This window comes from Borostomias antarcticus (assembly GCF_949987555.1).
Source record: "Borostomias antarcticus genome assembly, chromosome: 10".
Classification (NCBI taxonomy): Eukaryota; Metazoa; Chordata; class Actinopteri; order Stomiiformes; family Stomiidae; genus Borostomias; species Borostomias antarcticus.
The window spans coordinates 14,822,696-14,848,152 of record NC_140243.1 but is presented as its reverse complement, the minus strand read 5'-3'; the positions used below and the strand labels follow the sequence as shown (position 1 = coordinate 14,848,152).

General features: G+C 45.0%; 1 protein-coding gene across 3 annotated transcripts; it reads right to left on the bottom strand.

The window, feature by feature from the left end:
* Positions 1 to 2,162: 2,162 nt before the first annotated feature.
* On the bottom strand, positions 2,163 to 24,367 carry sntb1 (syntrophin, basic 1). 3 transcript variants are annotated; one of them, XM_084444103.1, is made up of 8 exons: positions 23,728 to 24,367; positions 19,249 to 19,465; positions 14,230 to 14,437; positions 13,653 to 13,757; positions 12,561 to 12,697; positions 12,284 to 12,480; positions 4,485 to 4,717; positions 2,163 to 3,070 (listed from the first exon to the last, which is right to left on the bottom strand). In XM_084444103.1, the coding sequence occupies exons 1-8, from the start codon at positions 24,251 to 24,253 to the stop codon at positions 2,978 to 2,980; spliced, it is 1,716 nt and encodes a 571-aa protein (XP_084300229.1). In that variant the 5' UTR covers positions 24,254 to 24,367; the 3' UTR covers positions 2,163 to 2,977. The 3 variants fall into 3 exon arrangements, with proteins under 3 accessions (XP_084300229.1, XP_084300231.1, XP_084300230.1); XM_084444105.1 differs by lacking the exon at positions 4,485 to 4,717; XM_084444104.1 differs by lacking the exon at positions 13,653 to 13,757.
* Positions 24,368 to 25,457: the final 1,090 nt, after the last annotated feature.

Below are 25,457 nucleotides of genomic sequence, written 5' to 3'. Positions count from 1 at the left end.
CACACTCACATACTCAACCTGCAGACACACTCACATACTCAACCTGCAGACACACTTATATACTCGACCTGCAGACACACTCACATACTCAACCTGCAGACACACTTACATACTCAACCTGCAGACACACTCACATACTCAACCTGCAGACACTCATACATACTCAACCTGCAGACACTCATACATACTCAACCTGCAGACATACTTACATCAACAACACACCGCACACATACTCAACCTGCAGATACACTCACACATCAACAACACACCGCACACATACTCAACCTGCAGATACACTCACAAATCAACAACACACCGCACACATACTCAACCTGCAGATACACTTACATACTCAACCTGCAGACACACTCACATACTCAACCTGCAGACACACTTACATAATCAACCTGCAGACACACTCACATACTCAACCTGCATACACACTTACATACTCAACCTGCAGACACACTCACATACTTAACCTGCAGACACTCATACATACTCAACCTGCAGACATACTTACATCAACAACACACCGCACACATACTCAACCTGCAGATACACTCACACATCAACAACACACCGCACGCACACATACTCAACCTGCAGATACACCCACAAATCAACAACACACCGCACACATACTCAACCTGCAGATACACTCACAAATCAACAACACACCGAACACATACTCATCCTGCAGATACACTCACACATCAACAACACACCGCACACATACTCAACCTGCAGACGCAATTGCACATCATGAAAGGTTTCCATCCCAGAGAAGGGGTAGTGTAGGAGTGGACAGGTGCAGGAGATGTGATGGGAGGAGGAGTGTAGGGGTTCAGGACAAGCAGAGGGATATAGGAGGAGTGTAGGGGTTCAGGACAAGCAGAGGGATATAGGAGGAAGAGGAGAGGTGGAGGGATTTAGGAGGAGGAGGAGGGGTGGAGGAGAAATGGAGGAATATAGGAGGAGGGGATGGGGGCAGTGACTTGGCAGCAGCAGCCAGCAAACATTCCTGTCCCACACAGGAGCTTTGTTCTGGCCCCCGGAGGAACACAGGGTGATGGGAACGAGGGGTCTGCTGGGGCCCCCCTGGGAGTCTCAGGAAAGGCCGATCCGGCAATCTAGTGGTGATTTTCCCACTGTTGCCCGTACAATACTCTCCTTGGCTATCCTTTATTCATTCATCATCAGTCGTGTGTCAAGGCTTTACGCGATATTGCTGTATGATTACTTTATGATATATAATGTACAAGTGAAGGTGGAATCTCATCAGAACTTTCCATTGTTACCACACAGTTTCCAGTCATCTGCCAGGGTTGTTCCAGTTGAGGCAGTGCGTCCTCTGTATTCTCTGTCTGTTAATATGAAGTATAGTGCTGCGGAGTGCTGAACCCAAGGGCCTCTGGTGCTGGACTGCCAGCGAGCTCTACTAGTGCCTGTAGAGGCCTGTTAGAACCTGCTGCCTCCTCAGGAATGCAGTGTGGACAGTTTGAGGCAAAAGGCGTCTAATATAGCCCCCGAGGAAGGGGCTCAACACAGCACATACCGACACACACAACTCCACTGGCCCAGGCTTTCATTGGGGCCCTCAGCGTCCAACAAAGCCTTCGTTAATTGCTGATGAACTTGGAATCTTTCCAGACCTCTGATTTAGAACTGGACATTCCAAGTCCCATCAGTGGCCCCCTGCGTGTGTGAATGGTCGAGCTGAGGTATGGCTCCAGGCAGTGGACAGGGGCTGGCCGACACAACAGTAGTTTGTGTGTGAGTGGCTAGGATGCCTGCTCGTAACTCGGAACAAGGGATGTAAACACAGTGTAACCAAGAGAGATGGATGTGAGTGTGTGTGTGTGGCAGTATTAACTAAGTGCTTTCTGCTGAGCCATTCAATAACTTGGATTAAAAATGAAGTGATGAGGTGCACGTGTGTGTTTAGAATTGTTACACAACACTTCCTTCCCCCTGGTGTCTCTGCTATGGATAACGAATGTCTGCTGCATCTACAGTATGTCAGTCCTTGAAATATTGTTTATTCTTGACGAGACAGACTCTTATAAGTGGAAATGTTTGTTTGTTAGTGAAGTGAATGTGCTTTTGAAGTGAATGAGGTACAGTATTATAACCCAAAATCTAAAAGATGCACAAAGCAGTAGATTTTATATATGTAATTTATGTGCATTAACTGTGTTAAAAACTAAACCATCTCATTCTGCATAATAGCTGCCAAAGGCATCAGACAATTCTACATTTCAAGCAGCCTTTCAACAACAGAGCTTTCATACTACATTTTAAATCACATGTTGACAAAACATTTTGATTGAAACAGTAGAATGTTCTCTTAAAGTCCTATCAAACAAAGGACATAGCATTGGATGGCTGCAAAATAATACTTCCAGTATCTTTAGTACCAAAACAAAAAATAGTGTTCTTCTACAGTACAGCGTAGGATCTTGACAAAACAATCTCACTGTGTAAATGATCGTTTACAATCTCACCGTGTGTATTGATTTCATTGGTAATGCATGTGTATCTATAAATGAACAACTGAGGTCGTCGACTGAGGCATAAGGACTTTGGACCTGGGTCAAGCTGACAGGGGTCAAAATAGTTTTGAAAAGAGTGCTTGTTTGAGCCTGCTGCCTATATTGACCAATGGTATTGCTAGGCAGACGTTTACACTAACTGGGACTATTCTGTTGGTTCCATTGGTTGGTCCCAATGTATCAGACAAGCACAACCAAGCACACGATTCCAAACCACAGCCAGGTCTGACGTCTTATGTGGAGCCAGAGTCTGGGTCTTAGTCTGGGTCTCTGCCCATCTCCCTCTTCCCTCCTGTCTTCACGGTCCCTTTCTAGCCCGGGTCTGGTTTGGTTCTTAGTTGTCTTGGGCACAGTTCAGTCCGAGTGACGGTTGGGAGACACCACCTGGCGTCACTCCTCCGTCATCACCCCCTCTCCCTCCATCACGCCACCAGGCCGAGTCTGGCGATCTTGGCGGACAGGAAGGAGTGCAGGATGAAGACAATGGGCTTGGGGCACGAGTGGAGGTCCAGCTGCTGGAGAGTTAAAAATAGTAGAGAGGGGAGGATTAGATCGATGGTGTGGATAGCCAACTGGGTTGTTCTCTTTCCTCACTTGTCATTGACAGAGGGTGAGAGGTATAGTATGAGGCCCAGCATTGCCAGACATACTGTAGTCAGAGGCTTAACCCTAGACTAGAAAATCATCCTTGACCAATTAGAAAGCAGCACACAACCAGAGAGAGAACGTGGGATTCGATTGAATCAATTGATTCTTGCCATCCAGAGCAGAGTGTGAGCAGGGTTCTGATGGGGAGAGCTGCTTGGATACCTGGCTAGAACACAGCTCTTGGTTTCTGTCAGTAGCTCTTGGTTTCTGTTCACACACACATTTAAAAAAGATCTTTTCTCGAGGGACTGGCTGTTGCCGGATCTCAATATGAGAATGAATCATATCCTGTCTAACTAACAAACAGTATAGGGCATTATGTGTGTGGAAAATATGACGTATAGTCTTGTTTGCATTCAGAAGCTGGGTAAGAGCAGTGCTACCGAGATGTGAGTCAGAGGCTTTTCCATTGAGGGTCACTACTGAGGTAGAACTCTAATCATACTGTTCCCTATCGCTGCTGTTGGGTTAAAACCTTGTATCTCATTTTGGTGTTTTTTTATTTTATTTATTTATATATATATATATTTTTACATCTGAAGACCTCCCAGCCCTGGAACCAATGAAATGTATTCTAAACTGTTCATCATTTAAGCAATAAACCACGAGAGGCCGTGTGTTATAGTGATTTTATAACAGCTAGGGGGCGTTGTTAGGCACGACGCGACTATAACACACGGCCTCGAGTGGTTTATTGCTTTTATACAACGGTTACTACAGCTATTAGTGTAAAATAGACACACAGCAATGTAAAATATTAACATTTATTAAAAACGAAGCATCATTCCCTCAATTCCGCGGAGCAAAATAGTTCTCCTAACAAATGGGTTGCCAAGCAACAACGACAACTACTGTACAATGCATTGGATCAAATGGGAGGCGCATTAATACTGAAAATGGAATGATATGCGGTCCCAGGTGTGTGTTACAGCCAATCAGAATCAAGAACCAGAACTAACCGTTGTAGAAATGTAATTTTATGTTTAAAAACATTGAAATTGGAATGTTCTTTTCAACATTCTGAAAACTGAGATACAAGGTTTTTGACCCGACAGCTGTGCTACAGTATGCATAGTGCCATTAAGAGTTAGCCTACACCATAAAAGATACAACTTTATTGGCCAGCCGAGGTTGGAAATGTGTCTTTATGGTCTCAACACAAGGTACTATGCAGTTGGCCTATATCATATACTGTAAGCCTTTATCATATAGCCAGTTAGCCTACATCATGTACAGTTTGAGTGAGTCACACTGACAACACAGTAGCTAAATCACACTCACAATTTCCCCCTCTTTGCCTCCAAAGTCGAGGAGAAGCATCCTGACACCATCGTCCGAGGACATCTTGAGCCTCTCGAAGGCGTAGGTGAAGAGGGGTGCGGTCTGGCCGGCCTCCCCCTGGACCACCACATCCACCTGGTCCTCCCCCCGGGCCTGCGGCTGCTCGGCCAGCACTGAGAAGCCCTGCTCATAGTGGACTACCAGACGGCACTCCCTGCCCTGGTACATGCAGCCTGAGGGCAGAAGGGTTACAATATCAGAGGCAAAACAATGTGAAAGTGAGAGAATGAATGGATGAATGGATGAATGAATGAATGAATGAATGAATGAATGAATGAATGAATGAACAAGTGCACAGCAAACATGTCTCCCACCAATGACCCTTTGTGTCAGTGAAGCAGTGGAAGCATGTGTAAACATTAAGAGTCATTTTGCAGGTTTATTCTAATGGCAATACATTGATGCAGCCTACACTTCAACGGGAGCGCACAAGTATAAATCCTTCAATAGCATGTGAATGTGATGTAGTGAAGTTCAAAACAATGCTAATGTTTTTACAATCGCGGAAACTAAATTCTGATGTGTGATGGACACGCCCTTTCCCTTTAAGAGATCACCACATTATTTAATATTGAGAGTGCTCCGGTACCAGATCTCAGGTCCTAAATATGCCTATTGCTATTTACTTTAGTTTTGGTTAGTTATTTGGTTAAAATCCCACATGTTTCCGGCTTGCTTGATGTGCAATTTATGATGGTTGACATGCCTGAGTAATGTATGTTGGGGAGTGGTTTGGCCTGTGACCCGGAAGGGGTGGATAAAAGTGGAGGAATGGCCTTGAATGGGGGAATCCAAAATCGTGAGACTGCACCCTAGAGAAAGGCATGAGGGAAGGACTCCACTCATCACTCTACCCTTGCTGTGCGAACCAAGTTTTCATCATTCAATGAAATTAAACATTGGGCACAAACCCACTACGGGCAATACAGTAGGTGGAGAGCATTTTAGAACCTTTTAGAAAACCTGAACAAAATTAAGATGGATGTAGCTAACGTTAGCTGTGGGCCGCTTGCCACCTGTCACCGATGCAGAGGACGACCGAAGAAGAAGCCGTTGCCCGGTGCTGGTCGCGTCAATTATCCATTTCTTTTGTACGTGCAAGCAAGCCGTGTTGTTGTTAGTTGTAGCCTACTACGGCACATGGGGTTGATTACAGAGAGGGATTCAGGCCCCTTTGACAACGAAGCCGAGTGATATTGGTTGGCTTGTTATCTCTATGCCCAGCAGGCCGTGACAGATGCGAGAGAAAACAAGTCAAAACACCACCACAATTCGCCTTATTCACCTCAGCTGCCATATTGGTCAGTCTGATGTAATTAGGGATGCGGAAGTTCCCGTTGACTTCAATGTTAAAAGTTCACTGTGAAAACACCACTTCAAGAACCAAAATACAGTAGTCAAAATAACAGGCTGAATACACTATCGGGGTTACAAACTCATCATTATCAGACTGATTGTTTTTCACTGCCGTTGTTTTCGCGTTTGGAAATACATGGAGGTGAATGCAACTATGGCTCATTCACCTCCATGTATTTCCAAACGCGAAAACAACGACAGTGAAAAACAATCAGAGTCTAGTAATGATGAGTTTGTAACCCCGATAGTGTATTCAGCTTGTTATTTCGACTATGTTGGTGCTTGAAGTGGTGTTTTTACAGTGAACTTTTAACATTGAAGTCAACGGGCACTTCCGCATCCGCACCCCAGACTGACCAATATGGCTGCCAGGTGAATAAGGCGAATTGGTGCGTTCAAGACAACTCGGGACTCTAGAATTCCTGACCTCCAACTCGGGATAACAAGTCGGGAATTCGGGTAACATTTTGAGCCCCGAGTTGACGTCACAACATGGCGGCATAACGTTGACGGTAAGAATTTAATTAAGTGTGTAATTACATAGAGCATAGGCCTGTTGTGGTTTTCACATGCCATGATCTTTAGAAACGTCTTTTGAAACGAAATAGCTTCCTCACTTGCTCCAGCACACATTCGCACAGCGCGCAATCGTTGCTCCAGCACGCTGTGCGCATGCGTGCTGGAGCAAGTGAGGAAGCTATTTCGTGTCTAAAGACGTTTCTAAAGATCATATTACAGAGGCATGTGAAAAACAACACAACAGGCCTATGCTCTATGTAAGCACAACTAGCGATTCATCAAGACAGATTGATGAAAACAACCGTTTCGCGGCAGAAAATAGATTTTTAGAAACTGCATTCTAAGTGCCCCGACCACCACCATTACATGGATATACTGGCTCGTGCTGGATTTTAAATTTATTCTACATGCCTCCGAACTACACCAAAGTGATCTCGGTGAGTCAAAGGTCTTATAATATGTCGTAAATAAGGTCCAGGTTGTCAAAAATGAGCATTGTCCTTTAACAGCTATTTTACCGGCGGAATTAGCTAGCCAGAGCTGTTTTGCTAGCTAACGTTAGCTAATGTAGCTAACGTATGCTAGCTAGCTCAGAGCTAATAAATTGCTGCTGAATATATTTCTGATATTCAGCAGTTAGCCACTGTCAGTACCCAACATGGATGTATTAGGTACCCGATCGGTTCCAGCTGCCCAATCGGTTCAAATAGAATCTGAGCATGCGCGCCTAATCCATCATCATGTACAGAAAATTCACTTGGACAAACTTGATACGCGATCCGTTCTGCGATCCGCAAATACTTACGACGTGATGAACATTTAGTCCAAGAGCTAGCTAGCTAACGTTAGTTACATATTTAGACAAGTTCATAGCAACAAGCTAGTAGCTAGACAGCTAAGCAGACTAGATAAAACTAGCAACAAGTTCATAGGAGCTAGCTAGCAAAGCAGAGTAGCTAAAGTTAATAACTTGGTATGAGTATGCATAAATCAATCACCCAAAATGTTTTATTGATCAAGCAAAACAGTCTGGTTAAGTGCAACGCGCAATACCACTGTCACAACGTCGGCTACTACCCTACAGCTAGATGGTGTTGTTGCATCACTTTTAACTATAACCACAAAGCATTCTATTACACATAAGAGCTGACACTTGTGAATTAAAAATCTTACTTGGTTTAGAACACGCTGAGTGGTCGTTCAAGCTGCTTTCAAACAAAGACAATAAGTTTATTCTATGTTACGATTTGCAAGTCGGACAAATGCACAGGAAGTGAATCCAGGCAAGAGTGAGTGACTGGGGAACGAAAGCGATAGTTTATAACGTGAAAAAGGAAGTGACACAGTTTCAGGATGAAGAGGACAGGGAAGTGATGTCACACAGGAACAATTTGTAGTTTTAACAGACTGATTCTAGAGGAACGAACTACAAAGTTAGAACAACAGTCAAGTAGGAAAACAAAACACATTGGTGTGACTTGAATTTCATTCACACACTTGACTATTAGGCTACACATAAAATGTTCCGCTTGTAGCTACGTTTTATTGCTGATTCATTACATTAACATTGAATACAATGCCCATGTTTTGCTAAGTTATTAGGTTTAGCTAGTCTGCTCAGATAGCTCCTATGAACTTGTTAATATCTTTAACTAGTCTGCATATCCGTCAAGATAGCTAGCTGCTATGAACTTGTCTAAATATGTATTGTAGCTAATGTTAGCTAGCTGAATAGCTGTTTGCCACATCGTATTTGTGGATAGCAGAACGGATCAGGTATCGAGTTTGTGGTTGTCAGTGCCCGATCGGTTCCATTATCAAGTTTCAAGTGGTGTTGCGTACAAGATGATTGAACAGGCATGCATGTGCAGATGCTATTGGAACCCGATCGGGCAGCTGGAACCGATCGGGTACTGACAGCCACACTACACAGAGCTTCCTTCTAGCATTCTTTTTTTTTTTCTCCCGAGTTAAAATCGTCATGAATGCAATGACGTCGGGGGTCGGGATTCCCATCTTGGGAATTTTCCCAAGTCCAGAGTTGTCTTGGACGCACCATATATCCTTAACATTTGTCACCTCTACCGGCCAAGTTCTAAATTGCTTCAGGACCTATCTAACAGGCTGAAAGTGATTTGTCACACTTGGTGATCAGTGGATATAATATACGCTGTTCCACAAGGTTAAATTCTGGGCCCTGTACTGTTTATCTTATAGCCTACATGTTACCCCTTGACAGCATCATTAGGTAACATGGTATGCAGACGATACTCAACTTTACATCCCAAAGATTTTAGCCCCACCAAAAAAACTTTCAACTGTATTATATAAATACATGGATGGCTCAAAACTTTCTTCAATTAAACCAGGGGTGAGTTTCCCAGAGGCATCGTATCGCTACGTTCATCGTAGCACTATGATGAACGCCATAGCTTACGATGAACGTAGCGCTACGATGCCTCTGGGAAACTCAGCCCAGGACAAGACAGAAGTTATCATCATTGAAGCCAAATACCAGATAGAGAATCTGGCTTTCACAGTCACAAAAGACTAAAAATCAGGTGAAAACATAGGTGTTATTTTAGATTCTGGTCTTAATTTTGAAGCACATAAGAATATGACCAAAATAATTTTTGACCACCTGAGGAATAAAGGGGCGCCCATTTCTCTCTTTACCCTGAGAAATGTGTCCATGCTTTTATCACAAGCAGACTTGATTACTGCTCTCTTATCTGGCCTACCCAAGAAAGCAAAATCACTTTTGACCACTTGAGGAACATATCCAAGGTGCACCCATTTCTCTCTTTAGTGGACACAGAAATGTGTCCATGTTTTTATCACAAGCAGACTTGATTACTGCTCTCCTATCTGGCCACCCAAGAAAGCAGTTAGACAGCTGCAAAATGTACAGAATGCAGCAGCCCATGTACTACTGACCAAGACCAGACAGAGAGCACACACAGCCCCAGTTTTAAAGTCTTTGCACTGGCTACCTGTGAATTTCATAACTCATTTTAAGATTATTTTATTACACCTTGGAGGATGTTTATGGACTAACTGGTACATACATTCAAGGCACTGGATTTGTATACACCCTTTTAACCCTGTAAGTACAGTGCCAACATTCAGAATATTAATTGGATTTTCCCTATATTAATAGAAAGCACTGTTTCTCATCTTACAGGAACTGTTGAAATGTTGGATTTATATTTATTTATAAATGAAGATATTTAAAAAAAAAAGATTTTTAAAGATTTTTTAGATATTTTTAAAATTTTGACTGTGACGCGGTCATATGTATCCATGGCTGTTTTGTTTCTGTTTTTTATTGTATACACAAACAAAAAAACACAAAATAAACTTTTTTATGGTAGTTTTCAAACCAATTCATGACTGTGCACAGCAATATATGTCGAACATGCTTTAGAAGTGTGAGCCCTGTGGAGTACTGCAGTCCTCGACTGTCCACAGTACATCATCGTGGTTTATAAGCAGTTTGACACCTCTGGCGTTAGCCAATCAGCTATTAGTGTCGTGAAGACCTCACATTCACATCCGTTTACAGCTAAGCTCACCTGCATTAAAGTAATATAGCCTGACCATCAGGTGGGGACAATGAAGAAACTAATTAATAAATGAATGAAGGAACAAACAAATGAGGTACAAAAAAGGGATTAGAAAAAGTGTATGCTTGTTTATGCTTATAATGATTCATATTCTGACTCTTCCCATGTGGGCATTTTTAAAGATATGAGGTCATTAAAACTAATTTGACATTGCCTGTAATCTTACATGTTCTAAAATGTCCAAAGGGAAGAGTGGGAAACAGAAGGGGAATCATCACAAACATACAGTATTCATGTCACCAGCAAGTTGGTCTAGTTTGACGACATGATACATAGACAAAACTCACATTTTACAGTCCAGACATTTAGTACTTTCTTATAGTTGCTACCCGTTAACTTACTATGTTCCATTAAAAAAATATACAAGTTTTTGTTGGTCATAGTCTGATTCTCAGTCTCTCTCTCTCTGCAGTCTCCATCTACCCTATCAGATATCGCTGTTCTCATGCTTTCAATTACCACCACAGCACAGCTCATCAGAGAAGATCTCCACTGCTGAGAGCAGGATTTACCGTCTTCATTGTGCGGCTGTCGACACACTACGCCTGCAAATACTTAACGTTGGTCCTCGGAAAGCTCAGCAAATCACTCTATAGTCGTGTAATACCCCCCTCTCTTTTTTCTTTAGTAGTCTTTTGTAAGCAAAGCTAGATCACTGGACTGATAACAGGCGCAGTCAGTCAGGGAGATTCTTCGTGTGTGTGTGTCTGTGTGTGTGTGTGTGTGCATGAGAGCGTGTGAGTGTGTATGTGTGTGTGTGTGCATGACAGCGTGTGAGTGTGTGTGTCTGTGTGTGTGTGTGTGCATGACAGCGTGTGAGAGTGTGTGTGTCTGTGTGTGTGTGTGTGTGTGTGTGTGTGTGTGTGTGTGTGTGTGTGTGTGTGTGTGCATGACAGCGTGTGAGAGTGTGTGTGTATGTGTCCTGGTATTGTTTTGACAATACTCTCTCACTAGTACTTCCAGAAACTTGAGGGGGGCGAGCTCAAGCTCCTTTACCTAAACATGACTCTGCTGTTACCTCTCAGGGCACAGTCTCTGTTCTGTGTCATGTTTTGTTCTGTGTGTCACAACAATAAGGAAATCCTAGCCTGTTCCCAGACCTCTACCTGAGCTGTTCCATGCTGAGTGGCTCTCGGGGGCCGTCTCACCAGAGGGGCTTCACACACACATGCTTTCAGCTCAGAACAAAGAGGCTCCTTTCAGCCCGACTGGACGAGTAGAGAGGGGGCGCCCCGTTCTCCTCCAGCTAGGAGGGATCAGGTTGGGTTTCTATGACTACCAGACTCACTGGAAGGTTATTTATACACAGAAACTTTTAGAGTTCTCTTATGAAATCCTCCGCTCCGAAAACCTGGTGTTCCCTCACTCATAGTTAGAGCCATGGCAACCTTCTAAGTCTAGCAAAGCTATGAAAAACAGATTTGTTGTAGGTGATGCAACATGACTCTAATGCCATAAAAGGCAATTTTCTCTAAAACATGATGTATTGTTAACCTATTATATACACACTAATTGTAATAGTATCAACAGCCTTTTAATCGTAAAATAAACAATTAAAAAGGCTTATCCACTGGAAAGTCACATTGTGTCAAAAGAGAAAGTCCTTGTGATTGTGATTATACACAAGACATCCTGTAACAGCTGGATTATTTTTATAGCCTACCACTGTCAGAGAGATAGAGAGAGAGATACAGTACACACAGAGAGAGGGAGGGGAGAGTTGGCCCTGAGAGTGACAGACTACAGGAGTTCCCAGGCCAGATTGTCTGCTAGAGCCCAATGCCCAACACAGCTACTGGACCACACACAGAAACACACGCTGGCATTCCATTATAAAAATACAACCTCCTTTGTCACTATCTCTCCCATATGACAGACAAATCAAAGTCTGCCTCCCAACACCAATGCCCCCCTTGTCACCTAAGGTCATGTTTAGGCAATGGACAGCCTGTTCCCTTACATGTTTTCACAGTGAAATAAAATGAGTTGTAAATGTTGTTTATGAGTGTGATATCAACAACACTGTGGCTTTCTTCAGGCTTTGCTTGCGTTGCTTTGAAGCATACTGGTGTGTGTGTGTGTGAGAGAGTGTGTGTGTGAGAGTGTGCGTGTGTGTGTATGTGAGTGCGTGCGTGTGGTGTGTGTGTGTGAGTGTATGTGTGTGTGTGTGAGAGAGAGAGAGAGAGAGAGAGTGTGTGTGCATGTGTGTGGGTGTGTGTGTAAGACTACTGTACTCACTGGTGGTGACTTCCTTGATCATCTCAGCAGAGGCGTGGCACCCTGTGACGATGTGCCTGGTCCACAGTGACAGGTCCTTGCAGGTCTCCGCCCTGAACAGGTGTGCCTCGATGCCCAGCCTGGTGCCAGTCCGCGTGGCAAAGGACAGGGCCAGGCCCGGCTTGGGCGAGCCCCGATCTGGGCCGGAGTGGACCAGCCTGAAACCGCACACGCGTGTGTTGAGTTAAGGCCGGTGTGCGTTAGCGGGACTGCGCGTGTGTGTGCGCGCTAGCGTTACCTTGTGGCTAGCAGGGGGTAGGTGTGCGCAGGGCTGTGCCAGGCCTCTTTGATCCTGGGCAGGCTGTCGTAGAGGAGCAGATCCTTCTCCGTCACCACCACCAGCACTGGCTTCCAGCGCTGCTTCTCGCTCTCTGTCTGCAACAAACACGCACACAGGCGCGCGCACAGTTATCTTTGGGCGGGTGGATAGGCAGGCAAAAACAGGCTTGATTAAAGACTCGCTCTACATTAGACATGGTCAACTTCAGATGGTGACACATGGAAATATCACGAAAATTGTTCGATAACCCTGGTCTTAGTAAATGTATTGTGATCATCACAATAGTAAGGGACTCTAGGCTATCTATTCACCCTGACCCCAAAATAAACTCTACACCGACACCAAATACAACACTGGCTTGCACGACATAATAGAACATAACAATTTTCATTATGAGAGCTTAACTATACTGCAGCAGTACAATCCCTGGAATTCTAAGCCCCGAGGCTCTCTTTGAAGTTCCCAGTCAGCTATGAGCTCTGAGGATTTGGAGGGTATATAGGCCAATCTTAAAACATTATGAACGTATGTTGCCAAGTAACCATGTTACAACATGATATACACTGATAAGGAAATGGTTACACCCCATTAAAATGTGTCGCAGACACATTAGCCGCAATGGCCATGCGACAGCCAATACCACAACAGACCTTTATCACACCATCTACTTAAGCAGATGTCAAGTGGAAGGACATAATGAAGGATGTTTATAGAAAAATCGAATTATGATCTTCATTGGTGAAATGCATTCCCTTCAGGGCTGTCATCGCAATGGGGTAGTAGGCATAATGGTAATCCCTGTTCGTCATAAGGCGTGCAGTAGCCGCACACTACCACACATTGTAGTTGAAGGCAACCGTCATGAACACACAAGCCAAAGTAACCTAAGAAGATATGGGAACCGGAGATCTACTAAGGCTAGTCTTAGAACTCGGTTCCGGAGAGCTAACCCGAGGCATGTACTGTTCTGTAAATGACCCTCTTATCGGTGCCTTAATGGCTCCTATATCAGCTCTCATCCCCGAGCAGAGCTGCTGAGGGTCTGCCTACCATCCTAGCCGAGCAGACGCCCCGGTGCTGCCCCTTCACAGGCCGCTGCTGCCCGGCCTCGAGGTCCAGCCACGCGTGCCCCTGCCCTCCCAGCCAAAACCCGGCCTAATGAGAGAGTGATGAAAAGAGGATTTAAAATGGAGGGGGAAAAAAAAACCTCCCAGTCATGCTGAGAACAGTCATCCTGGATCAATAGCCAACCGGATGGGCGGCGGAATCCACCGACTCTGGCTGCTTCCAGGGGAAAACCTTAGCAGGACGAGTTGGCGAGTTTCTGAGAGAGCCTGCCTGGGTGTCAGTGGAATGTTTTTATGGCGTCGCAGGTAACTGCTCGGACCGCTGTAATATGGTAAGTCTCCTTATGAGAAACACATGTTGGAAGTAACAGTAGGAGAGACTGTGAAGTCTCCGTTCTGTTCTGACGTAAAAAAAAATTCCCTGTGCATCTCGGAGACATGGCAATGGGAGATCCAGCAATGAGAGGGGGAGCCTGACGCGGTGTCAACAGCGGCACTAACCATCAGACCAAAAGCCCAGCCACACACACACACACACACACACACGGTTAACACCTTACCTTCTCAGCCAGCCAGCCCAGGTGCCGGATCTCGCGGCTGCTGGCGATGCCAGTCCGGCCCGTGTACTCTTTGACCTCGCCAATGACCTTGGCGGCCAGGTTGTCAGCGGCGGACTGCATGGCAGAGAACCAGGCCTGGGCTGAGGTCTCGTCTGGGCACCTCAGCACCACTGTGTGCCTGGCATCGGGAGAGTGGAGCTCCACCTGCCTGGGACACACACACACACGCACATTAACACACAATGAATGATACCCATATAACACGAGTGGGAGTTTATGTGTGAGTGGAGGAGCTAAGGCGCAATCATACACTTGACTCCTAAAGAGCATTTATAAATCAGATCAAACTGCTCAAGAAGTTCACAGTGCCCCGCCTGCAGACATAATGGCTCACTGATACATTGAGTTTGGCAGAGCAGAGTTTGATCATTGGATGATGAATGTGCTGCTGGTTAATGGTTGTATACTCTGGGAGACCTGGTGTAACCATCCACTAGCAGATCAACTCCAGGTGCTCGGCAGTTAAAAATAGCGGCCGTCTGATTTAGGAGGAGCAATGGCCCGGCCAGATGTACGGTATTTTGGCTCAGGAGTGTTTGCATTCGGCTCGGTCCGAGAGCTTCCTGGAAGGGCCCCAACGAGTCCTCCCCCTCCTCTGACAAACTCTTCCTCAGCCTCCCCCCTCGTCGTCAGAACCCACGCCCCCTCCTCATCCTCCTCATCCCCCCATCCCTCTCCTCCTCATCCTCCACCCCTGGTAAACGGGGCCTCTGACATGGGAACTATCATGACCATTAACTGCACATTTATAGCGCCGGATTTAGAACAAGGAGAGGAGAATCCCACACTGCCTTTTCTGGTCAACGCTTGTGACGCGCGCGCGTGTGTGCGCATGCGTGTGTGATTGTTTTCCAATGAGTTTTCCCTTCAGTGAGCACAAGATCAAAATAGACTGAAAATCCTTGTATGAGTTGTATTCTTATAAACAGTGACATTGTTTGCAGTGTGTCTTCTCTGTTCCATGTACACATTCTCTCCCAGACTGAATTGCTACAGCATGTGCTACAGTGGCCTTGACAAGACACGCATCTGCAAGCTTGTTTTACTGTATTTCCTTGGACATTTATTGACAACACGTCATCTCATATCATAAGCTTGATCACATTCTACCTTCAGTGACGTCCATGGTTGATAGTGGAACAGTAAGCATGAGGCCAGTCTATCTTAAGCCCTGTCTAAACGTGAGTGGAAACCTCGCTGACAGGTTTCTGGGGAGAAGAAGATAAATCAGCTGTAAATCTATCACAGGGCACTCTCCTCTCCTCTCTCCTTCCTCTCCTCTTCTCCCCTTCTCTCACCTCCTCTGCTCTCCTCTTCCCTCCTGTCCTCTGCTCTCCTCTCTCCTTCCTCTCCTCTTCTCCCCTTCTCTCACCTCCTCTGCTCTCCTCTTCCCTCCTGTCCTCTCCTCTCCTCTCTCCTTCCTCTCCTCTTCTCCCCTTCTCTCACCTCCTCTGCTCTCCTCTTCCCTCCTGTCCTCTGCTCTCCTCTCTTCCTGTCCTCTCTCCTCATTTCCTTGGCTCAGTTCTCGGGTTTACTACTACAGGGCTACAGTATCAGAAACAAACTAGTGCTAAAAAGGTGAATATTGTAGTACCAAATAAAGCAACAAGACATTGTAGCAAGTCTTGCTGAGATAACGGAAGCCATTGCTTCACATAAGCAGTCTGGTTTGTGGTTAGACCCCTTATTGACAAATTTCCTGTTCATATTTTGGTTAGACAGAGCTCTGGGGCCTCATTTATCATTGAGGTACGCCTTCTTTTACACGGTCTTTTTCGCGAGTTCAGGCGTACGCCATTTGCCCCCCCCACATTGCGATTTATCAAGCCGTAAGGGCGAAAATTTAGTCGCCTTTCTCCGCGCTTTTGTAGGACACCTCTCCAGTTGGCGTACCGATTTACACGGTGTTCTACGCCCTTCTTGAACACAGGGGGAACTGGCGACGCAGGTGGTGCGTCGGTGAATTACTATGTTTGACGGAGAGAATAAGAGCGACAGTTCATGAACGCACAATCATGTAGGCTAATAGCCCAATTCAGCACCAACATATATCGCAATGCAAGATTAGACGTGTCCTCTAACCGGCTCATTCATGGTCCGATATGGATTTGTTCCCCAAACTGAACCTATGCGCTGTCCAAAACCTTTCCGCGCTATATGTCACACACCTAATGCAGGCACTCCATCAAACGGCAATAATTGACCAATTAGATTGTCATTAATATGTGATCATGTGGACCTGTTTGCTCTTTGGTAAGCATATAAATGACAGTCCTCCTGTGCGTAATGCGAGCCTAAATGAATCCGGCGCTACTCGGCCTACTGGGCGAGATAGAACTCCAAAGAGGTGACGGCGATGGCGACTGCACCCACATAAGGGCACCATCAGTGAATGAATACGTCTATGTGAATCGCTAAAATGTGCACACTAGAAATACCCAAATCATATGTGACATGCTCATCACAAGTGTAGTGGCACGGTGGCCTGGCTCCACGCATGACTCATTCATCCTGGCGCACAGCAGGGTAGGGGCTAGACTGGAGGCAGGCGCTGCGCGTGACGGCTGGCTTGTTGGTGTGTCCATAACCAAGATACATATTCTTTGTCTTATTTACTTTTAATCTTTATTAGCATTTTCCATCCATACAACGACAATACAATAAAACATAAAAACCTACAATAACAGCTTATGGGTACATCCATCCATGCAGCTTTTTTTTCTTACTCAAATATGACAATTTTAATATTAGTGGTATCATCACACTTCCTTCTATAATCCATCCATTTTTCCCATCTCCCTTCAAACTTTCCTTCCTGCATCCTCAATGCATGCGTGAACCTCTCCCTAACATACATCTCCTCCACAACACCCAGCCACTGCTCCTTGGTTGGGCGTTCCACCTTATACCAAGCCCTCGTTATTGTCTTTTTACTAGCAACCAATAGTACTTTCACTAGGTATCTGTCCCCTCCTTGTACATCATCCCGTGTTATGTTTGCCAAGATATATATTCAAAGCTGATAAGAAGGTGGAGGTCGTGGCGCTGGAGGCTACAACTCGCGGGGGCATGACCGTCAGGTCCAGGACCACTGCAGACTCCCCCTCCTCTGAGTCCGACCCCACGTCAGAGTCTGGAGAAACAATTTCAATCATTTTCTTTGAGTTTGTCTGTGAACTTGATTATGCATTAAACATTTCATTGTGCAGCCATATTCATTTGATATGTTTTTCTGTTGGCAGCCAAATAAATGCTTAAGTGTGATTTACCGGGTGATTTAGATGAGAGTCTTAATAATGTGGTCTAACATTATGAAGTGGTCATCTGTGTTATCGTTCCCTGTTTTTGGTCCTGAATCAATCATAGCCTACCACAGAATGTGTGGAATGTTTGCTTTCCAACACTTTCAAATGTAGGCTCGTACAAATAGCTTACCTTCCGAAGATGATTTTCTTTCCTCGCGTGGACCTCACCAACAAGCACATGCACCTCCGTCTCCGAAAAGTTTCTCTTCTTTCCGCGTTTTTCCATAAACGTCTCGTCTGTCCTAATGCTCCACATTATGTCGGTTCCTTCCGGGGAATCCCCGTTGTTCGCTGTCATAGTTTTGACCATATATGGTTGAATTTGGGCGTGGAGAGGGCGGAACACGGGGCGCGTGCGCGTACGCTCTCTTCCCCGCCCGTCTCGGATTTACCGTGCAGAAAAGGGCATACGACATTTTTGATAGATCCGAAAAGCGTGTAAATATTCTCGTCGTACGCTACATTGTGCATTTTCCGCGTTTTCGTCGTACGCCCTCTTTTACACCTGAATTTACACGCTCTTTGATAAATGAGGCCCCTGGGCTGACATTGCTAATGCTAACCCTAACCTGAAACATAAGTCTGATACTAGTATACAATGCTGAGACCAGCATACAGTACTGAAACCAGCATACAGTACTGAAACCAGTATACAGATCAGACCTTATAGGGGAACTCTCAAAGGACTCCCTCATAAGAGAAACTACTACTGCTACTTCAGGACACAGTACTGCCCTGGCCATCAACAGTGGAACCAACGAGATTCAGGGTTTGTTGACAGGTCTATAGTCTTTCTAAAGCACTGAGTGTTTTTTTTTGTTTGTCCTTGTGTACTGCTAATGCAAATTTCCTGTGGGATCAATACTTGGGTTTTTTCCTGAAATGTTTGGATGCTCTCAAACAAAGAGCCACACAGATCCCCCTTGAGATGGTTAGAATTCTTTGGGCTGGGGCTATGTATTAAGCCGTCTGACAACTTAAGCAAACTTTGAAGTCAGTAATGTGGACTTTGAAATTGTCCTCAACGGCTTTGAAGTGAGGAGGTCTGACCTATTGAAATACTGAAAAGTTAAACCCAAACTTTAACAAAGACGAGTGAGAGAGAGAGAGAGAGAGAGAGAGAGAGAGAGATGACATGATGTTCATGCTCAGGTCCCATGCTGTGCTTTAATGACTGCCATATGTGTAGCCAATTATAACAGATTCACCTTGTCAATAGCGGTGGTCCCCCCGCTCTAAGTTCTGACACAATAACTAGGAAATGACTGAGAATTTTCTCATGATTGCTTCAAATGTCTCCCTGTGAAAAAGACCAGGCCAAGTTAAAGACGCAGCAAACATGATCAATTAATCCCTTAAGTCAGGGGGAAATCCGGGGACAAAAGAACGTCCTTTATCTCAGTGTTGTATAGAGGACAGCAGTTAATTAAGTTAAACATCTCTCTCTCTCTCTCTCTCTTCCCCCCTCTCTCTCACTCTCCCTCCCTCTCATTTTCTCTCTCTCCCTCACTCTAAACAGTGAACTCTGAATATCTCGACAGGAAGTTGAGATGGTTATGTTGGAGCAGTGCGCAGAGTTGATCGGTGCCGAAGCAGGGAGACGCACAGGAATGACTAGTAAACAGAGGAACCCTGGACGAGAGTGTGCTCTTACCTGTTCTCAGGGTCCGGGCAGGCCATCCCTCGGGTGATGTAGCACATCTTTAGGGGGATGTACCTCCGGTCCCCTTGTAGGGACATGGTCGGGGTGCTGGGGGGGTCGGGGGGAGGGCAGCCCAGACGTGGTGACTCTGGTGGGGGGGTCTCCCAGCCGATCTCGGACACGGGCGACCCCTTCTTCACATAGGGGGTAGCTTCCCGCATGTACTTCACTGAAATGACAAGACACAATGAGGAACTGTAGAGAGTATGGACACTTTATTTGGCATAAGGGTTTTGTGTATTGTAGGTTTTTCTTTAGAGATGTGTTGTGTATGTTGTGGGTTTTTTTAGTAGATAAAAGTTTTAGTTCTTGTGTATCTCAGGGAACTACTGTTTGGCAGTACCCTCTGGCATCCATCTTTCCACAGGATTTGATCCTAAGCTTGTCCGAAAGGTTGAGATCGAATTAGCAGTATTCTATACGATAGCCTTAATCTGTCCATTTGGCCATGTGGTCCTTCAAATAAAATAAAACTGTATTTGTTTACGCATTTCATACACAGAGGCAACACAATGCGCTTTACAGAGAGCAATGGGGGGGGGCATACAGTAGGTCCCACCCCTACATATTCCAGAGGGAAGCAAAAAAACAGTTTCCCTCTTCGTCCAGTGAATTCATACAGAAGCACATCTAAAGCACTGACTACATTTAACATGTTTCTTAACATACTGCACGAACCCAATAGTTATGATAGAGCATTCTGTTATTATGACCACTGTTATGATTGGCTATCATCATCAAGCATTTGTCTTGTGGACATTTTAAGTCTGACTAAGACAGTTCAGGGTAATACTGACTAGCATTCACAGTTATAGAGTGACCATGTATTACTGTGGATATCTCAGCCCCAGGACCAGTGTGTCCATATGAGGTGACCTGACTGCCCACACACAGGGGTCTGGACAACTCAGAAACCGCTGGGAGTTTAGGGCAGTGACCATCAGGCATGCTGCACACACACACACACACACACACACACACACACACACACGTACTGTACTGTACACACTGTACACTGAGATTACATCACACCTCATCCAAAAGACTGCTCATAACAACCCTGTCTGAAACCAATACAAAGTCAATTATTTAGAGGGAACGCAGGCCTATTAGTAGTCTTTGCTGTGAAGTGGAAACAGATTGAAGGACTGACAAATAGCCTATAAGTGCAACATAATAGGCTGGAACCATTAAGCACGCCGACACTGATGTGGCCATGTGGGAGAAGGCCTGCAGTGGCTCGTCATCAGGCTAGTGTGCTACAGTATCTGTGGGGTGGCGGGGCCATCATCTGTGGGATAATTTAAGGATGATGTCTTTCAGACGGATGAGTATCCTGTCTTCTTCCCTCTGCTTCCCTCTCCGGCTGTCCTTACAGTACATGACTGCTGGTGGTATAGTACTTCATTGCCTTTTCTCTCATAAGATTGTAATAGGTAGGTAGGTAGGTAGGTAGGTAGGTAGGTAGGTAGGTAGGTAGGTAGGTAGGTAGGGGGGTAGGTAGGTAGGTAGGTAGGTAGGTAGGTAGGGAGGGAGGTAGGTAGGTAGGTAGTGTAGTACGTTATTGATCCCTGGGGGGAAATTGTGGAATAATAATAAACGTCATAAGAATGTGCAGTGAGTCGTGTAATGCAGCTATCTTGCTGCGAGAATGACTGTGGATCGTCATGGGAACTGTCAATCATGTACCACTAAGTAACATAATATGACTTGCTGACAATTTGTCCAGTCTAATGGGCCACACATTTCCTTTTACTCATCAAGTGTGCGTTGGGTCCCGTTATACTTTCATGGTTCCAGAGTGAAACATATCAGCAAACCTCAGCTGCTCCAATCCCCATTTTCATTTACACACTCTGAAGCTAATGGAGTCATTAACTCCTTCATAAGTATGATTGGGGACTATATCATAGCAATGGAGGCTATTGTGGAGTCCAGCATGTTCCTCTGAAATAACTTGAATGTCTTTCTCTCTAGCATCAGATGTATTCTATCACCAAGGCTTTGTGCTTCCCTCTTACGCAGTCCCAATCATTAGAGCTTGTTACATTCAGCAGAATGGAAATCTTTGTTCTGAAGGAAATGAAAAGAGAGAGAGAGAGAGAGAAAGTGAGTGAAATGCAGCTAATTTACAGTAGCTCATAGGGGAAAGAAATGGATTTGACGTGTAACTTCTTGAAGAGGAACATACTGCAGCAGAAAACGGAAAAGGGCCTTTTCACCATCTCTAATTGCCAAGTGGCCCTCTTGTTGTACATTGTCCGGGCAGACATTCTCTTATTGTACATTCTCCAGACAGGTACACCCTTCAGCAGCAGCACAAAGGCTCTTTACAAAAAGGACTTCAAGTAATCCTTTTCCACTGCTTGAAATTTACTCAGGGCTGCACAAATCGTAAATAATACGATTATTAATCGTAATCGTGATTATGACCTCTGCATTAATTAACCACAAAAGGCCGCACTTAATGTGATTAATAATTAGGTTTTGCATTGAGTGTGCTGGGGGCATGTGGATGAATCATGGGCGTTTATGCTGTCTGCGGTTCAGGAGGTAGTTATGCACAATGCATATATGCGCTGGTGCCGGACCAAAAAAGTCAATGAAGTGAGCCAACCTCGAGAACAAGGAAGGAATGTCCGCACACAGCTGCTGCTCCACTGTGATATTTCATGTGCTCGGTACAACGTTTTGACCTCGGTAAGGTGTTCTTCAGGTGAAGTGTTGACTGACCCGTGACTATTTAAGCAATCTCAAACAGGTCACATGACAATAGGTTCAAGTGCTACCTGGTGCAAATTAGCTACATAAATACAATAAATAGATAACATCACCGTTTATGCTGTCTGACCAATCACACGCGTTCCCCAGCATGTGAGCAATTTCCATGATAGACAGCATACATTTCTCTGATTTTTCATTCACCACCCTGTTGCCCTTGGGATTCAAACCAGCAAACTCAGCTACTGGCCCACTATTCTGACTTCAAGGCTACTGCCTGACTCACCTCGTGGTCAGTTGCCTCAGAGGGCCTCATATGCACACAGGCGTGGAGGTGAGGAGAGATTCTCTCATGACACACGGCCAGTCACCTGCTGTAGTCTAGACAGTACCTGATGACATAGCCCAGACCAGCATGAACGCCTCCAAGCATAACACAGGTGGTTTGGTGACCTTGATGTGGCCTTGAGAGAAACTGACAATTTGCACTGTCCCGGCTAAGCGAATGCCTTGAGAGAAACGGGTTCAAATCCCACCTCAGTCACAGGAGTAGGTGATTGGAATATGATTCACTTCTTGGTGAGTGTGTGTTAATACTCAACTGATCTGATATTGACCGCATGGTGATGTGGTGTGTATGTGTGCGCCTGCATGTCTGTGTGTGTGTGTGTGTGTTTGCGTGTGACATAGACCCTGTGAGGTGATTTCCTGGCTAGAAGCAGATGATCTCGTCCTCCTGTGCTAGCATATTGGTGATGAACATCCCTGCTGTCGGCTCTGTGGTCGAGGCCAAATGGCTGAAACTGAACAAACAGATCGGGTCCTGTAAGTGAGAAAGTGCAGCTCCTCTAAAGTAACTCACAAATCAGATGTTTCCTCATCTTCCTTTCGTTTACTGGGGCTGAATTCATCAAACAAAATATAGCCCCTTCCTCACTGTGTTGCGTTGTGGGTCAAGATCATCAATTTGGATCTTTATTACATTTTAGAATTTAAACAGTCGTGAACATAAACCATTTTTCTTTCTCTTGCTGCCTTTACCACAACAACAACAACAACAACAACAAAAATATATTATTTAGCTAAGTGGTTATTCATATACATTGACCTGTTGGGTCTCTGCAGGGAAAAGTCACCAGGGTGTTTATGCTTCAAATTAACAACCTCAACTGGTATTTTTTCTGTTAGCAGAGTTAGCTAGTGTTGGATAGACTAAATTATATGCTTTTCAACTGGACAATAAAACATTCCTGGAGTGGTGTAAAGTACAAACGTGTGCGTGCGTGCGTGCGTGCGTGTATGTATGGGTACCTAATGTAGTCCTAGACCTGCCATCTTTGTGTCCTCCACAGGTGTATCGAGTGGTCTAATTGGCTCTAGTGCATAGAATCCTATGCAATCAGACAAATTGACACACCTGTGTAGGGCACATATATGGCAGATCTTGGACTACATTTAGTACCCATGAATAGGCTACTGAGCGTCGTTGCGCTGGATGTTCTCAGAAATGTAAGGCATTCGATTTCGAAACATGGAGATACACCTGCATACTCCCTGACAAAGCAATGATGTTAACAATCGCCAAGTAGCGACCGGTATGTGTGCTGTAGTGCTATTGGATAATGCGTCTGTAATAAAACTTGTTTTCAGTTAAATTATAACTTCAAACATCATTGACTACAAACTCTCGAGTGAAAGTTCACCTCCCACCTTCTAGGGTCACCTCTCTCCCAGCTCGTTTGAGTGCCTGCACCGCCTCGTCGTGCGTAGCGTCCCGCAGGTTCCCACCGTTCACCGACAGAATAGCGTCTCCCACATACAAGGCTTGAGTTTGATCCGCTGCAAGATCTTTAAAAATCTTGCTTATAAGTATAGGCATTTTATTTTCTTTCCCGCCCTTGATGCTGATGCCAAGTCCCCCGACCTCTTGTTTTATGACTTTGACACATCTTTTGCGGTTGGCGATCGCCTCTGGCACTTGCTCCGGTAAATCGGTGAAGGCTGTCCGCGCCACACTTTTGGGACTGTTGGTGGGACCAGGGTGACTTGTGTTGTTCCCGTAAGACCCGTTGGTGATGCCATTTAGGTTGACATTGTCGCCCAGGTCTTCGCAACTCAGCGTAAGTGCTTCTTCGTTCAAGTTGACCAAAACTTTGTGCCATCGGTCCTTCACCAAAACCTCCAAAAATCCACTTTTGTGCACTCTGCGTCCAGAAACCGCTGTAGCTACCGCCATCTTTGGAACATTCTTAAAATGCCATGATATAGCCTACACGCTCACTCGGACTTTACCCCCGAACTTCTCAGCAGTTTCAGCGTTCAGTCCTGTACCTCGCTCTCTCTGTCTGGAACGTAACCGCACTAGTCAGCTCCAATAAGCCCCATATCCTCTTTTGGGTGGAGCAACACGGTTGGGCAATCCCACGGCCACGGGCAAATCAAGTTGTTTATTTTTCTCACTCACGCTGTCGTGCTGAAGTGAGATATGCACTGTATCCATTTAGGAGAAACGTGATTATATAAATAAAGCAATAGGCTATATTATAACAACATCACTATACTCATCCAGACGGCGACGCGTGTCTAAAAGGAATGCGCCCATGCTGGTTGGGACAGCTGTGACCGACCGCGCGACCTCGACCCCTCAGAATCGGGGGTCGAAATAAGTTATTATTTCCCTGGTTGTAGCGCGTTCTGATGTTGAAACATCTGATGCAGCGTTTAGCCTACCTGTTTAAATTAGTGTAAACGATTTTATCTGTGTAAAACAATAGGGGGTTGTGAGCAAAATAATAGTATAACCTAGGCTACAACCTTTTTTTGCTCTCGGAGGGTGAGACAACTTGAGAGCAGTGTATCTGCGCCATCTGGTGGTGATCAGAGGAATGTAAATTCTCTCCCTGAAGCCGATTCGTAGTGTCTGACATCTACTGGAACACCATCTGCATTTAAGTGCTCTAACTAGAAGGACTAGGATAATTCAAGACAATATCTTCATGTTTAAATGAAGCCCACAGGGCATTCATTTAAGGGACTGTGACTTCTGTTTTTTTAGGCCAATTTGCAGGCTGTTATGCTGAACTGAAAAGTTAATTGCGTCATGGGAAAAGTATATGAACAGATTTACTATTAATAAGTGCTGGCAATGTAAGAAATTAATATTTAGAATTTGAAAACAAGCTAAATCTATCCTTACGTCTTCAAAGTTTTTTCTTGGTATCCCCAAGCCCCCCTTACTCTCTTGCTCTTGAATTATTCATAGGTTTGATTGCAGAGGTATAATTATACTATTCTGTATATTGTGTGCGTGTGTGAACAGTGAAGTAGCCCACATTCTCTTTCCCTCTGTATTAATGATTTAAACCATCTAATTAGTATTATTTGTTACAGCACTAGGCCTATACCATAGGGCTGGCTACTCCTGGCATTGCTTGGTCTTG